Below are 15,914 nucleotides of genomic sequence, written 5' to 3'. Positions count from 1 at the left end.
AAAAAAAAAAAGAAAAGAAAATGTAAGTGAGGGTTGTTTTGCAGCCACATCACAGTGCAATAGAGACATTTCATATTGTGTGACTGTTGACTGGCACTTTGAGCCTCAAGTAACTGTTGGGAGATAAGGAGCGGTCATTGAGCCTTGTTAGAAATTTGGATGGAGTGGTTTGATTTCAGTGATTTCTATCATTTATTCTGTTATTGGACTTCATATCACAAAGTCTAATCAAACGTGACTTTGGTTTGTTGACCTGTCCACTTCTTCTCGTGTAATATGGAAAGAGTTTTCATTTTGATTCTAGGTTTGTTGGCATCCGCACAGTCTTAAATCCAAAGGTTGAAAAAAAAAAAAAAACTCAGTCACCACCATCAAATTATTTTCATATGTTTATTGGGTGTAATTGTTTAAAAGAAGGCCTGGATCCTTTATTTTTATATTTTTTGGTAATGAATTTCCTGAGGTCCGTGCTCTATATGTTTAAAAAGCATGTCTGCTCAGTGGCATGGAGGGCAAAGGTGGCAGAATCTCCATCATCTTGAGCTCTGTGGTACTGATCGGGATTGTGAGAGGCATGGTTGGAGATTAAGGGCTTAAAATGAGCAAAATGTGACTGGGAGAACTGGCACTTTGCTTGGGGCAGGTCCAGTACTTTGTCCTGTGGTCCACAATTGCAAAAAGGAACTTCCTAACCATTAAATTCATTTTAGACCAACTCTGGTCGGACAAAACCATTCATAGTGTGGTTCATTGCCAGTTCACACATAATTTTACTCCTTTCAACCAGGTATCTGCAGAATATACAGTACCACTCAAACCAGAAGGATGAGCACATGCTTACAAAAAACAAACACCCCAGTGCTTAAGTGACAAACATCATTATGAATCTGTCCTTCAGTCCATTTTTGCTCTTCTTTTGTCGCCTGGTGCAGGAAAATAACATGACACAAACAAGGTGCCACGTTCAACCTATTCTCCTCACTTAAGCCAGCATTTTGTCTGATATGTGCGTGACTTTACGATCATCAAACAAGTGTTTTCACCCACTTCTCTTTTAATTGCCTTCCACCTCGATTCACTATGATAAAGAAGAATGGTACACTTTACAGACACATAAGTGGTATTATTGTCGCCTTACATAACTCAAGTGTGGTTTCCTCAATCACACACAAAGCATAAAGCAAGTTGATGTCCACTCCTCTGACAGTCTCACAAATTGGAGTGAATTCAGTATAGCAGGTTCTGGGCCTCCTCCATCAGTGCCTCCTCCCATTTCTGTTACAATCTGCTAGCTGTGCAGGCATGAAATGCCACTTGGTTCTCATTATTTAGGGTGTCGTATCTAAGGGTTTATACTGTATATCAGATCCACTTCTAAGTCACTGCATCATTGAACAGGGACGCTAATGAATTTAATGAACATTGAAATATCTTAATGGTATAATAAAAGGCGGGTGAGGTGAGTGTTCTTTCCCATGCTCCAAAAATGTGTTTCGCAGAGTGTTCAGTTTCTTCTCGAATGATAAGGAAAATCCACACGATTAAAATGTGCAGATCTTTTCAGTGGTGAGACTGTTGATTGTTGCTGGTTTTTAATTTGACATGAAGCTGGTGAGGAAGAACAACGCTGCTGGTTCTCTCCTCAGCAGCAAATGCATTTTTATTTTCTCTGTTCAGTTGACAAGACAGCAACAATACAGATGATTGTCCGTCCAGGTATTGTCAGTGGTGACTGGAAAGATCCAACAGTGTGGCCTAGTCAGCAGAAAAAAAAAGACGATTATGCCTCAGAATAAAGGCTGTATTTGGTGTGCCTGAGCTCATTGGGGTTAATAAACAGAGGGTTACAAAGTCAAGTATGACGTCTGTTTACAGAGCTAAGTTAGGTTAAGGTCCTACATAGTGTGCGGCCATCTGTGTGATTTTAGATTTCCAGGTCAATCTTGTCTTTGTGCTCATGCAAATAATGGCCATCCTTAGAAAAATCCCATAAGCCAACTGTCTAGAGAATTTATGATATTAAAGTGATTTCTTCCCTTTAGCCTGAGATTGTCCAGGTGCCTACTAGATGTCCTTAATGTCCACAGTAACCATTATAAACATACCAGGGGATGTGACATAAATAACAAACCAAAAAGATAACATTTAGATATTTATTTATTCATCATAAAACCATTTTTAGGAGAGCAAAAACTTTTGATAGCGTATGATTTGTTTGTATGTATATATTGCCTGAATTTCTATTAAAACATTAAAAACTTGCTATTATTACATTTAACCCAGGAGAATTGAATCTAGGGCAACTGGACTAGCAGTGAAGAAGCTCCTTTAATGAGAGGCGAAATATTTTCAAGTATCTACAACAAAGTCCTGCTGCCCTAGATGTAGTCCTCCTTGGATAACCATGACTGAGAATCTGATCAATGGTCTCACGCAGTTGGCGTGAACGAGCACGCACGACGCTCGCGTTCACGTACGACCTTGTTTTTGTTGATGTTTAATTTGAGTGCGGCTGCGCGCTTCTCAATGCTTTCGCCGTTGCTGACGCGACTCGGCACGAAAAGAAGAGAGTGTGAACCCTCTGGCAGTGGCTAGCGACTCTGTTGAAAGTAAAGAGATTGCACGACGAGAGTGAAGAATTATTTGGGAGCCTAAGATAGTAATTCAGCGACAGTCTTAACCAGCGAGTAACCAACCTCTCCCGTATGTGATCGCCCTTCCTCCTCGTCGGAGTCGGACGCTGCCAACGAGGGCCAAGGAACTAAATAGCATATCGCCATTATATGATCCAGTATCCAGCGTCACTTTTACCCTCCATGTGGGTGAGGGAACTGTGTGTATCAGATTATGGCGAGAAAAACAGTTAGCAGGAAAAGGAAGGCAGGAGAGCCCAAGGACCAACAACAGGTAGGCGGAAACCGGTGCCGATCCATATAGGCTAGCTAGTCAGTTATTTTAGCATGCTAACTAGCGCTGGGCTAGCCAGATTTAGGTGATATGTCAGAGGAATAAATATTGATGACATTTTTAACAGATGAATCACTATGACACAACAGAACAAAATGTCACACTTGAAGATTTGTTTAACCAATAATACATTGTGTTTCTGTTTGAAAATCCATATCCGTTAATGTTAGCATGGCGTTAGCCAACGGCAGTCCGTTGTCAACCGGACAGCAAGGTTGACGTTAGCCAAAGGGGCTAACTATCCCATCATATTAGGGCTTTTATTTAAGTATAATCTCGATAAAGTATCCTTTTCCTAGGTCGATAACGTTGTCAATCCCTTGTTCTGTTGGAGTATCGTGTGTTACCTTCTATTCACCATCTAATCTTCTAAATAGCGTTCATCATCACTGATAACTGAATTTGCTTTATAGACGAGAATTATTCGACATAGTAGCTGTAGCTAGCAATTAAGCTAACGTCAACGTTAACATTAGCTGCAACGTTGACTAACAGTTGGCCAGCTAACCTACATACAGACTAACCGTAGGTTGATTCATCCAAGGGCATCAAATGGACCTTTGCTGAATTGGCACACAGCAATCCTAGTAGGTCTAAGATCTTTCTTATACAGTTACTTCTGAGCCCAGGTGTTCACACCTCAAAGTATGCCTTGACTTTAAACCAGGGAATATCAACACTTAGTTTTTTTGTTTTCCTCTGGCCCAGGACTGTTGCAGGGTATGAAGAATAAGGCTTGGGTTGGACAGTTAATGATCAACAATAGCATTTGTAAATTATTGTCATGTAAATTCAGATTCTGCTGGTAATTTTTCTATAAGCAATCAAAATCGTAAGAACATGGATGTAACAGCTTTTTGATGTTTCTTTTAAGTAGTGGGTGCCTCGCTAAACACTGCTTAGCAACTGGTGTGCACTTGTGTTAGAGGGAGTGTTCTGGGACACATCTGATGATGTCACTCTAGCTTCTATGCCAGTCTCTGTGTCATTTCATTGATTTGTAGGGATTCCAGATGATATAATTTTACCATTTGACAAATTGCAATTCTTTTTCGACCTAAAGCCTTTGTTGTGTTCTTAAATATATATGAAATCAAAGCATTTAAAGTAAATTGTGAAGTGTGAATAGGAGAGCTAGCTAGGTGTGTTTTGTGTGTGTTAGTGAGTGTGAGTGAAGGATATCTTGTGTTCCTGACCAGCAGCAATGCTGACTGCATTGGTGTCGGATAGTTTTATGAGGTCTGCTGACTAACAATAGGTGTAGTCTGCAACGCCATTACAGACAGCTAGTAATACCAGGCTACCTGAGCGACATGTTGTATCAAATTCAGCGCCTTTGTGTGCACTTGGCCTGCATTAACCTAGCCTGATGAAGTGTTAGTGATGGTGTGCATGAGTGTGTTTTGTTGTAATACTCCCATGATCCACTAAAGCTCTTAAATCTGTATCAGCGAGCTACAGAGATGTATCCACAGTCTGGGGGATGGGAAAGGCTCAGCATAGACAGTTTGTGACATTGACATAGGGATTGAGAAAGCTGAAAAGAAAAAAAGTGGAATGTAATTAGATCATATTATTTTAAGACTTATTTAATATTTTATTCATATCATATGTTGCCATGTAGGCAACATATGTATGCCATTGTAGGCTGACTTCTCCAGAATTACGTGTAAAGCATAGTTAGTGACTGAAACATTTTGGATTTGACAAAAGTCATGTGCTTCTCCCACAGAAAATCTTTGGCTTTGACCTTTCTCCCCTCTCTTTCCTCAGCTGGGCTGGTGTCAGGCACCACACAAGCGGAGCCGTGTTTCTTGTTCATCACGTCATGCCCAGCAGTGGTGGTGCAGTCGGCGCTCAGTGGTATGTGCCCTTCGGGGGCGGGAGTTCAGGCCTCAGCAGCAGCACGAGCTGCGGCTCCAGCGGAGCCTGCGGGGCTTTGCGGCTGGCAGGCTCCCTGGCATCCTCAAAGAGAGGGAGTTCTCACTGGGGCGACTCAACAAGGTGTTCGCTTCACAGTGGCTCAACCACAGGCAGGTGGTGTGTGGGACCAAGTGCAACACGGTGAGATGTCATTTTGTTACTGACCTGTGGTTATTGGCTAGACATTCCCATATATTTTCAGTACTTGATGTTAATCCGCAAGTACTATCACTTAATCAGTAAGATTGCATGCTCTCATATAATGTATTGACAGAGAAAGGCAATTCTTAGATTATTGCTACTGTCATGTAAATGTCACATCAGGTTGTGTGCCTAAAGGTTGATATCAGAGTAATTATAATGCAAGTAATTAGCTGTCAATCTTTCTAATTACTGTGTTGTGGTGATTCAGTTGTGTGTCACCAAGGTCAGTTTGGTTTCACAGGAAGTCTGTTAAAGGAGGTGGTATATTTCCTGGGTGGCCTTTACAGTTTGATGTAGTGACTCTTCTAGTTTGTCTAAATCTTAATGAGATTAATGTCGTAAAAACAAAAAATTACAAATCATGTTTTTTCAGGCAAGATGGTGCGCCTCCACTGTTAAACAATTTGTGAACCAAAAGTAAGGCAGTGCAGTTGGGATAAAAGGCTGAAGTCAGGGGAAATATTTCTGAGGTGCCAAATATATACATGACAGAATTTTCAGGTGTGGATAAGAGCTTCCTGTGTGGTGGCCCCTCCATTCCTGTGTATTGTCGATGATGTAGTCCCACAAGGGTGACAAGGCTTTGGTACATAGTATGTACTGGGACAGTTTGCTTTGTGAAGCACTTTGAGGCTCAGCAACTCCAAATCTCAGGTTATGGTACTATGTTGGCAACTGCTGGTTTGCCCAGACTGATTTGGATACGATTTACTGCCTCAAGTGAGGGAGATTGAGTGTCTTCAGATTATTTAATGGTAAGATTGAGGATAAAATCACACCCCCCAGTTGAGCATTTTTATACCTTCAAGATACAGTCAGTCAGATTATTTATTGTCCTTAAAAAGAGCCATGTTGAACTTTCTATCATTCATATCATCATACATTCTGGTAATATCCATTATTTTGTTTCTTAAATGTTTCCATGTGGTGAATATTGTAAACCTAGGTGTTTTAATCGGATCACTGGACACACACACACACACACACACACACACACACACACACACACACACACACACACACACACACACACACACACACACACACTAATGCCTGAATAATTCTGTCTCCTGATCTGCAGCTTTTTGTAGCTGATGTTCTGACGGGACAGATAACACGCATTCCCATGCTGAAGGACAGGGAGTGTCACGGAGGAGGCTCTGGGGTGGTGGGTGCAGTGGTGGCAGGGCGGCATTACCACTCCACAGCAGGCTCTCGTTCCCGGATGGACCAGCAGGGCTGCGGGATCCACGCTATTGAACTCAACCCCTCTAGAACGCTGCTAGCTACTGGAGGAGACAACCCCAACAGCCTGGCCATCTACCAGCTGCCCACGCTGGACCCAGTTTGTGTTGGCGATGTAAGTGGTTTTTTTGGCATCTTCAGTCAGTTTGTGAGAGAGATGTTTGTTAGTATGTTGATGACCAGTCCAAGTGGTTTATAGCCTTACCAGCAACGGGGCTTTCGAGAAGGCAATGTTAGTTGGCCCAGGAGTGAAATATCTCCACTGTTGCTCTTATTATTACCAAGAATGTGCAGAAAGTTGCAATAGTCCAGCAGTGTTCATGACAAGATAACAAAACACTAGTGATTAATTCCCATCAGCTTCAGCTTAAGCCTGCTTCCAGACCTCTTACTGGCTGCCCACATCTCAAATTTGTTCAGTAATTCAAATAGGTCTGGTGTTGTGTTCACTGATAGCTAGCTGGGTGATCTAGTTACATTCGCCAAAAATTGTGACAAAAGCATGGATGATATGGATACAGCCGCATAGTTTGTTCATTTTGCCCAGCCTCTGTTTAGCATTAGCTGTTTAGCAATTCAACCCGAGACTCATGTGGTTGTGTCGAGTTGTCTTGATATTTACATTGTAGGTATTTGTTTTTCAGGATGGTCACAACGACTGGATCTTCTCCATAGCCTGGATCAGTGACAGCATGGCAGTTTCTGGTGAGTTGTCTGCATGAACATGTCTGCACAATTCTTTTTTCTGATTCCAAATCAGTGCCCTCTACATACTGTGATGACAATCCGCACTGTTTATTTTTCATGTTTGTATGCAGGTTGTAGAAACGGTCTAATCTAGATACTTCTTGTGTGTTGAAATTCCCAGGATCCAGAGATGGCTCCATGGGCCTGTGGGAGGTGACGGAGGAAGTAATGAGCCAGGCAGAGCGCAGTCAGAACGAGGAGTCTGTACCCTCCTACGCACACATCTCTCACCGTGCCCTCAAGGACATCCCAAAGGAGTACACGAACCCATACAACTGCAAAGTCCGTGCTCTGGCCTTCAACAACAACCATAAAGTAAGGTTCATCCTAACTTGGGCTGTCAGGATTGCCAAAACCATATAGGTTCGAACCATTCAAATATCTGTTTTGCACATTATTTCCATAAGAGGGCAAACCAATGCAATGAGACACAGACTGCTTGGTTATTATTTCAACATAAGCATGTCCTTCAAAATCTACACATAGCTACAGATTACAAAATAAACAGTTTAAATAATGTCCTATAAAACAGCGTGTACAGCCTGAACAATTCTTTTCACTGGACATTATAACTAGAGGGATTTAAATATATCAAACTTCACAGAGTCATCACGGGACAGCAGAAGCTCGGATTTTGTGACTCCTGTCCATCATGCACTGCATTCAGTCAAGCAGCCCAGGCTGCCACTGTGGTGCTGTTTTTCACCCCATGATTGAATATTTCCATATTGAATGTTTCCATTATCAAATGTCTGGATTTTTTTATAATTTGGCTATATGTTTCAGGGTACCCGCGGGTTATTAAAAGTTTTAAAAAGGCATTGAATTTAGTTTTCCAGGATTAGAGGTATTAAAAGTATTAAATTAGCTATTGTAAGTCTTGAATTTTTTCACCGAGGTCTTAATTTTCAAGAACATCTCAGCACAACCTAAATTCTATCTAATATCCATGACGAGGATTTAAAAAAAAAAAAATCCATGACGAAGATGACGCATAACGTTTAGTATGTTTACACTGCGTTGCACTGCGAACAATGGGAAATGCACCTTTCGCATGCCATCATAAGCTACATCATAACAGCTAAACAGCACAGCCGAAATGGAGAGTCCATCATCTGCATCGGGGTTGGGGATACGTCCATTCGTTGGTGGAACTAAAACACTACAGGCAGAGGTATTGTGGGTCCTGAAGACGATCACAGACCACCACTCATACACCTCAAATGAGTGCACCGGTGACCTGTTTCGGCTGATGTTCCCCGACTCCACGATAGCATCAACATTCTCCTGTGGCAGTAATAAAACGGCGTACATCGCCAAGTTTGGGCTCGCTCTTTTCATCGTCGAAGAAATGACCAAAGAAGCAAACAGCTCGGATGCCTTCGTCGTCATGTTCGATGAAAGTTTGAACAAAACAACAAAGTCAAAACAGTTGGACCTGCATGTTAGGTATTGGAGCGGCGACCAATTCACATCAAGATACTTCGGGTCGCAGTTTATGGGTCATGCGAAGGTGGTGGACCTGCTTAAGCATTTCAAAGTCAGTTGCCCACTTCTCCAGTTAAAATGTATTAGATGCAATAATGTATTTCTGTACGGTTTGCCTTTTCAATTAATGTAAATTTCGCTGTTTTAACTTATGAGTTAGCCATGTTTACTTGCCTTTGAATACGGAGGGGGCTTGGCAAGTGCACTCGCCCTAGCTGTAGTCAGCTAGCTGTGCCGTGATGGGCTGCATGGATAGCTCTATACCAGAGGCATATTAGAGATCATTCACTACCACCCTCGGATACACAACACGCGTTGACTCTTGTCTATTGGAACGAGTGCGGGGGTAACGCTGATTTGATTTGAATAACATGGCATGGTAATGCGTAGCGGCTACGCGTGGGCCTTGTTTTAATATGTCCATGTAGGACTTTTTAATTTGGAGTGCCTTAGTCAGAGAATTTTTTTTCTCATTTTTGACTCTGGATGTACAATACCTTGGACAATCTACAAAGTAATTGTAAATAGTAATTGAGGTTAAATTTGATGTTCAGTGATTTATTTATTGAATATGGTTCAATATTGTTTAAATAATGGGTGCGACAAAGGTATTAAATTTCACTTGAAATGGCATTAAAAAAGGTCTTAAAAGTCTTAAATTTAGGTTTAACAATCCTGGGGGGACCCTGATGTTTGAATTAAGAATATTCGTTGACAGCCCTTATCCTGACATGACTGAAGCCATGTGATTGTGTTGTGCAGATGAAATATTTCGACTTAATATATTGGCATTTTTTAGGAAAACAAAGGATATGAGAATGAGATCATTTTAACCTGGGAATTAGGGTTACTGATTAATTGTCTGTGTAGGAGATCAGGGTAGCCCATTTCTCTACTCACTGTTGTCGGTTACCACCCTGTTTGGTTATATGAGAATAGGTTGAGCTTTGCTTTAAGTAGTAACACATTCATAAGAATTACTCACCTCCACTTATGTTAATTGCTTGTGCAGTGAACTGTTTGTTGCACACACACACTCACACACACACACACACCAAGTTAAGCGAAAGTAGTCGTGTGTCACAAATGTTGCCACCTCACTGAACTAGCAACAAACGGAAGCTGTGTATTTACCCATGTTTGAAGCATACTGAGCATTCAGATGGACAGCAGAGGAGTGAGTTTTGCTGCAGGAAAGATCTGAAATTTTTTCAGGATGTTTTTATGCTGTGAAAGTGGGTCACCAGAGGAATCTGTTGCAACCGGTGTTCAAGCTAACCAGAGAAGTAGTCTATGAAAAGAGACAACTGACAACTTTTGCAACGTCTTTTCAAGCCTACAGGGGAAGAGTATTTGATGTGAAAAATACTGACATCGAGGATAATTTGCTAAACGTTGATAGGCAGTGCCTGTAGTCCCTTGATTCTGCTCCCATGCACCTCAGCCCCAGTTATTTACGTCTCTCATCCCATCTTTTTTTTCTCTTTTTAGGAACTGGGTGCTGTGTCATTGGATGGCTATTTCCACCTCTGGAAAGCTGAGCACAACTTGTGCAAGGTAAATCGCATAGATTGACTAATAGTCATATGTAACGCATTTCCTCTTCATATACATCAAATGTCCACTTTATTTGGTACACCTGCACAATCTAATGCAATCCACTGTTCTGCCATAACGTCTAATTATATGAGGCATGTCATGTTCAGTGTTGTATTACACTGCATTACATTTGACACAAGGCCTAACAAGCAGCGGCTCTTTCCTGATGCCAACATCACACCGAGCACTCTGATCATGGGTGATTCCACGATATGGGACATATGCAGCCGATTGGTGCTAGCATACCATCTTGCCACACGACAATCTTTGAATTAAACAAGGAGCTTCCCTGCACCAGACGACCAATCAAATTATTCTGCATTTGGGTACGTGACATTTGCAGAGAAGACCCAGAAATCCTAACAAAAGGACATCAGTGGTCCTCTTCCCGAGTCACAGCCTCCTCCACCTCCTCCTGACCATGATGACAGATCATCAAACACCTCTCTGCAAGTGGAGTCACAGAATACAGGTGGCACAGAGCAGCCACAGTCTCCACAATTGGAGAACATGACTCAAGCTGAGTTTCTGACACTAGACAAGACTCATGATGACCTGCATAATCAAACAAGGGCAGTGCAGTTGTCCGACTCATCCCTGTCATCCTTCACTGTCTTGATCTCAACATCATCCCTGTCACATTTGGGTTTCTGAGGGGACAATGGAAGAATTGGTGTGTGCTGGGTCTAAATTCTCAGTGTCCATCTTGGCCAGCCCACAAGTCTTAATTAAAACTGCAGGGCGTCCTCCTTCTGTCCCTCTACCCCTACTTGTTTGGAAAAATCTCTTAGGCAACTTCAGCGTCGTCATCAGCAGCCTCGTACTTCAGCTCCGCTGGCAGCACAGAGCACCAAATGTTTATTGAGTGCTATTGATAGCAGCAGCAAGGTACACTGTTGCACTGTGATCTCAGGGTCCCTGCGATAGTAGAGATGGTACTGACATCTGTTCTGAGAAGAAGCTGTCATCTAGTGTTGATTAGAAGTAGAAGGAATCAAGTGGATTCAACTTATGAGGTCAATCAGTCTAAGGTGTCACCTGTATCATGACAAGCTCAGAGTGCTCCAGGAGCCGTCTGACTTTTTAAAAACAATTTTTATTCTGTAAAAACTGATGGACAGTTACTCAATGGCTCATTGCTGTCAGGCACTTTCCCAGAGTCTCTTAAATATCTGGACCAAGCAACTCTGGATTCTCTCAAATCTTCTTTGACAAATTTCAGTCAGGCGTCTGACCTCACCACGGTACTGACACAGCTCTTTTTAAACGATCTACAGCTGAATACTGATTCAGGTAAAATGTCAGCTTTGGTTTTACTAGATCTCATTACAGTATTTGACATTATAAATACTGCAGGGTGGGCTGAAACATTCTGTAGAACCTCCCAGAGACCTTCATTGGTTCAGGTCTTATTTAGAGGGACCGAGTTACTGTGGCTGTGACATGCAGAAAACCCCAGGGGATCAGTTCTCGGACCTCTCCTCTTTAATCTGCTGATGTCATCTCAGTCCCACACCAGATGACTTCAGCCCAGTAAACTCAGTGTCATTGTTCAGAGCAGATAAATAATTGGATGAGCCGATATTTTCTTCAGTTACAAAAGGGCAAAACAGAGATTGTTGTGTTTGGCAACAAAGAGAAGAGAATTTCTATTAATAAATGGCTCAACTCCAAAAACCAAAGACCAAGTTGGCTTTTATTTCCATTAGGGTGGACTAATGTAATGGTCTCTGAAGTGGTCTTCCCAAAAAGACCATTAAACAGCTCCAGCTCATTCAGAATGCTGCTGCCACAGTTTTCTAAAATCTTTACACTGGCTTCCAGTTAGAGAAGAGATTTTTAAAGTGCTGCTAATATTCTCTAAGTCAGTGAATGAGTTAGGCCCTTAAAGAAAACAAACTGAGGAGGACTTTTTGAGTCATGGACTCAGGTCAGCTACTACACAGCCAGACAGCCACCTGTGCTCATTTTTAAATTCAGGCTAAAAACATGTTTCTTTTCATGTGCATATGATTGAGCTCTAAAACCTGCTTTCTGCTCTATTTTAGTTTTGGAAGCAGAAATGATTTCTCGGCTTTGCTTTTATTTATGTAAAGCACCATTTCCCCGTGTACGAAATGTGCTCTATGCATAAACTTGCTATTGCTATAGGATGGATTCAAACATTTTTACAATTCCAGTATTGTTTCATGAGATCAGTTTCCCACCAAAATATTGAATATGCCTCTAATATTCTTATATTTTCTTACACTTTTCTTATTTAATTTAGCTTCACAGTGGAGTTCTCCTGGATGCCTTTTGAACTTGACAGACATGCACACTCACACTTGTGTGACTTGGACTCTTCTTGACATAATTTCTTCAGTGGTCCCTTACTTGGGTCCCATTTATACCATGGTCTGGATGAATACTCTATTCTGACTGGCTGCAGGCTAATTCCTGATAATAGACACCTACTAAGTATTCCCAGTGAAAGTGTCTATTCACCATTCTAAAGTAATGCTCTGGCTGTGAAGTATTGGCCTGTATCTAAAATTGAGCCACCGCAGCAACAGGGATAAAGTCAAAGCCTCCATTCATAGTTTATTATAGAACACCCCTCATGAGATGGTCATGATTGTTGCAGGTATTTTAGTCAAACCCTTTCAAAAATTTCCAGGGAAAATTAGTTGTGGCGAGTGAAAAACATTTGATTTTGATTGCAAAAGGCATGAAAATATGAGTTATTGGTCTTTGTTTTTTGTTTGGCAAGTGGGATAATTCCGTTCAAGGTGTCCATTATCAGAAATTAATGGCAGATGGGAAGGCCAGAACCATCAGACTCACAGCGTGAGGCATTATCCCCTACTGAACAGTGTATGGTGTTTCTCTCTAGATACTGTCCACCAAGCTGCCTCACTGCAAAGAGAATGTGTGTCTGGCGTATGGGCAGGACTGGTCGGTCTACGCTGTTGGTTCTCAGGCCCATGTTTCCTTCCTGGATCCACGGCAGCCTACACACAGCATCAAGTCTGTCAATTCCAGAGAGAGAGGAAGTGGTAGGTGATCTGTAAACTTCTATAAGAAGCTAATGGCACAGGCTTAAACTACTTTGTGAAAATGTTTGCAGTACTTTTTCCAGTTGGCTTAAAGAAATCATTTAATAAGCCATATTTTAATGGCATAACAGCTTTTTCTCTTTGTAAAATATGGTTCAGGGCCCTGTGTGGGGCGGACGGTGATCTTAAAACTCACAAAGGCCCCAGCTTTTAAGTTAGAAAGCACAAACCAGCAGGGAGGGTTGATGTTTCCTTTTGAGTACTTTGCCTGAAGACATGTGTGTGTGCATGCAGGGATCCGATCAGTGAGTTTCTATGAGCACATTGTGACAGTGGGTACCGGCCAAGGTTCTCTTCTCTTCTACGACATCCGGGCCCAGAGATTCCTGGAGAATCTTTTGAATCCAGCCGGGGGGTACCGGAAGTGCCCAGGAGATGGCATCCTTAAGCTTACTACAGGGAAAGGCTGGCTGGTACACAGTTCTTTTTCTTCTTCTTCTTTATTTGTCATCCTTGTTTGAAAGATGGAGTTGTTTTGACACAAATGTTCTAGCATTGTAGTTACAGATTATTTTCATAACTTTCCCTTTCTTCTCTCTCTCTCCTGCTGTCCGACTCTTCTTCTCTGCTTTCAGAATCATGATGAGACGTGGAGGAGTTACTTCTCTGACATTCATTCCTTCCCCAACGCGGTGTACACCCACTGCTACGACGACTCTGGCACCAAGCTGTTTGTAGCAGGTGGACCACTCTGTTCCGGCCTGCATGGCAACTACGCAGGACTGTGGAGCTAGCCTCTCTATCACTACACCCTCATCCACATTTTTACTTAACCAGTCCCTCCGTCCCTCTCCCTCCTCAGCTCTGTTGACATCACTGTCTTCGGTATGGCTCGTGTTCATTCAGTTGTCTCTGTTTTGCTCACACATGGACTCAGGAGCATGATCTTGCCCCCACAGTATCACAGCTTTCAATATTATTGTTGTGTATGTTTGTGTCTCCCATTACACTCTCCCTTCTCCTTTAATTATTCCTTTGCTCCCTCCACCTCAGCTACTCAGTTTTTTTTTTTTTTTGTATTAAAATGTACAAACTATTAATAAGTAATTTTCTCAAGAGCTGCAACGTCTGCCACTAAGGAACTGAATTTTGAGAAACATAATAAAATAATCAATTTTTTTCATCATCATTTAAAACATATACATCCAACCCGCAGGGAGTAGGCTATGGTCTTTTGCTGGCTTCTTTTTCTATGTAAGGATAGTGTTTACCGCTGCTTCCTCTGTGATAAATGACAGTGTATTTGTGAAATACCTGTGAAGTTTTCTCCCAAAAATCCCCTTTCATTCTCTCACTGAAATGGACGGCAATAAAAAGAGAGGGAGAGAGGAAGAAGGACTGAAGAGACGATGCATTTTGAAGGACTGAGCCGGACGGCAGTTTGACGTTTGATAGAGAATATTTACTGGTTGGAACAGCCCATCCTGTCCCGCAATAATCAAAAAGAACGCCTCTCTTCTCCTGTCGGAAGTAAAATGAAGAAGCCAATCATTATGGGACATGGTGTTCATATTTTTCTCACTGACACGATGTAAAGGAGAACATTAAGATATGCTAAATGCAGTGTTGTTCTGCTATGAATTAATCCCAACAAAGGTGTATTTTATTTTTGGACGCTGTGTGATTTGACAGGCATACCCCTGCTGATATTCTAATTAGCTTTATATGTATTTATTTTCCCCTTTTCTCTGTCACTTTGGTTCCGTTGGTCGGGAGTGTTTTACAGCTGCTTCTTTTGAAGGACATGTCGTCTTTTTGCCCTTTGCTCACGTTCCTGTTCTCTTTGGCCAGAATGCTTTCAGCAGATTCGAACATCTGCGGTGTTCAAATCCTGATCTGGAACCATTCTGGCATTGCTAGAGAGTTTACCCGAAAATTTTGGGAGCAAGTAAAGCGTCATCAAATATGATGATTGATTGAGGAACCTTTAATGACTGGATTGAATCCTCCCTCTTTGACTCTGGGACTCCTCCACAGGAACAAGGGAGCAGATCTGTAGTCGCTTCCTTTGATCTTCTCAACCATCCAGCCACAATGATGCAAGGAGAACTAATGAGAATTTTTGGACTCTACCCTGGAGTGTGAAGCTGCAAGCACATAAATTTGTTATCACAGTTGTAAAACTTTCTCTTTTTTCTCCTTTTTGTTGTACCAAGGACCGAGTGACTCTGCTCTTTTCCTTGCTTGGCAGAACCAGGGTAGGCTTGAGTTGCGTTTTTGCCTTCCTCGAGTCTTTCTGTGAAAGACTACCACAGGTGATCATAGTTTTCCTTTTCTACAGTTTTCATGATAATGACAGATTGAAAAGAGAAACCCCAATTACGACCACAAATTGAACAAATAACCAACACTTTTAAAGTGTATTTTATATATAAATGTGTATATGTATGTGTAAAATACATAGGGACAATTGCATACATTTTTATGTATATGTCTGAGGAAGTGTGTGGATTGATCTGTCTACTTGGTGATGCCCTGTTTTTTTTATACATGCCTCATGAATGTTTTTACAAATGACTGAATCTGAGGATATTGTAAGATATAAACACCTGAAAAAAAAACAAGCTATGAAATCTTTAAAAAGAGTAAATAATAAAAATAAAATGTATACTGATGTAACGTCTCGGTCACGGTTCATTTAAA

The 15,914-nt window shown here is 41.6% G+C and overlaps 1 protein-coding gene across 1 annotated transcript; it reads left to right on the top strand.

Moving 5' to 3' along the window:
- The first annotated feature begins 2,465 nt into the window (after positions 1 to 2,465).
- dcaf12 (DDB1 and CUL4 associated factor 12) lies at positions 2,466 to 15,885 on the top strand. The gene is made up of 9 exons (XM_070959896.1): positions 2,466 to 2,907; positions 4,741 to 5,031; positions 6,176 to 6,454; positions 6,984 to 7,044; positions 7,208 to 7,401; positions 10,066 to 10,131; positions 13,049 to 13,211; positions 13,506 to 13,684; positions 13,847 to 15,885. Exons 1-9 carry the CDS (start codon positions 2,848 to 2,850, stop codon positions 14,003 to 14,005), a joined length of 1,452 nt encoding a protein of 483 aa, XP_070815997.1. The 5' UTR covers positions 2,466 to 2,847; the 3' UTR covers positions 14,006 to 15,885.
- Positions 15,886 to 15,914: the final 29 nt, after the last annotated feature.

The sequence above is a fragment of the Chaetodon trifascialis genome, chromosome 3, assembly GCF_039877785.1.
Source record: "Chaetodon trifascialis isolate fChaTrf1 chromosome 3, fChaTrf1.hap1, whole genome shotgun sequence".
NCBI lineage: Eukaryota > Metazoa > Chordata > Actinopteri > Chaetodontiformes > Chaetodontidae > Chaetodon > Chaetodon trifascialis.
This window is presented reverse-complemented; position numbering and strand designations above follow the sequence as displayed.

Coding starts and splice junctions, on each gene's coding strand:
- dcaf12 (XM_070959896.1), top strand. CDS start 2,848: ATGGCGAGAAAAACAGTTAGCAGGAAAAGGAAGGCAGGAGAGCCCAAG. Junction 5,032..6,175: donor GTGGGACCAAGTGCAACACG/GTGAGATGTCAT, acceptor CCTGATCTGCAG/CTTTTTGTAGCTGATGTTCT. Junction 7,045..7,207: donor TGACAGCATGGCAGTTTCTG/GTGAGTTGTCTG, acceptor TGAAATTCCCAG/GATCCAGAGATGGCTCCATG.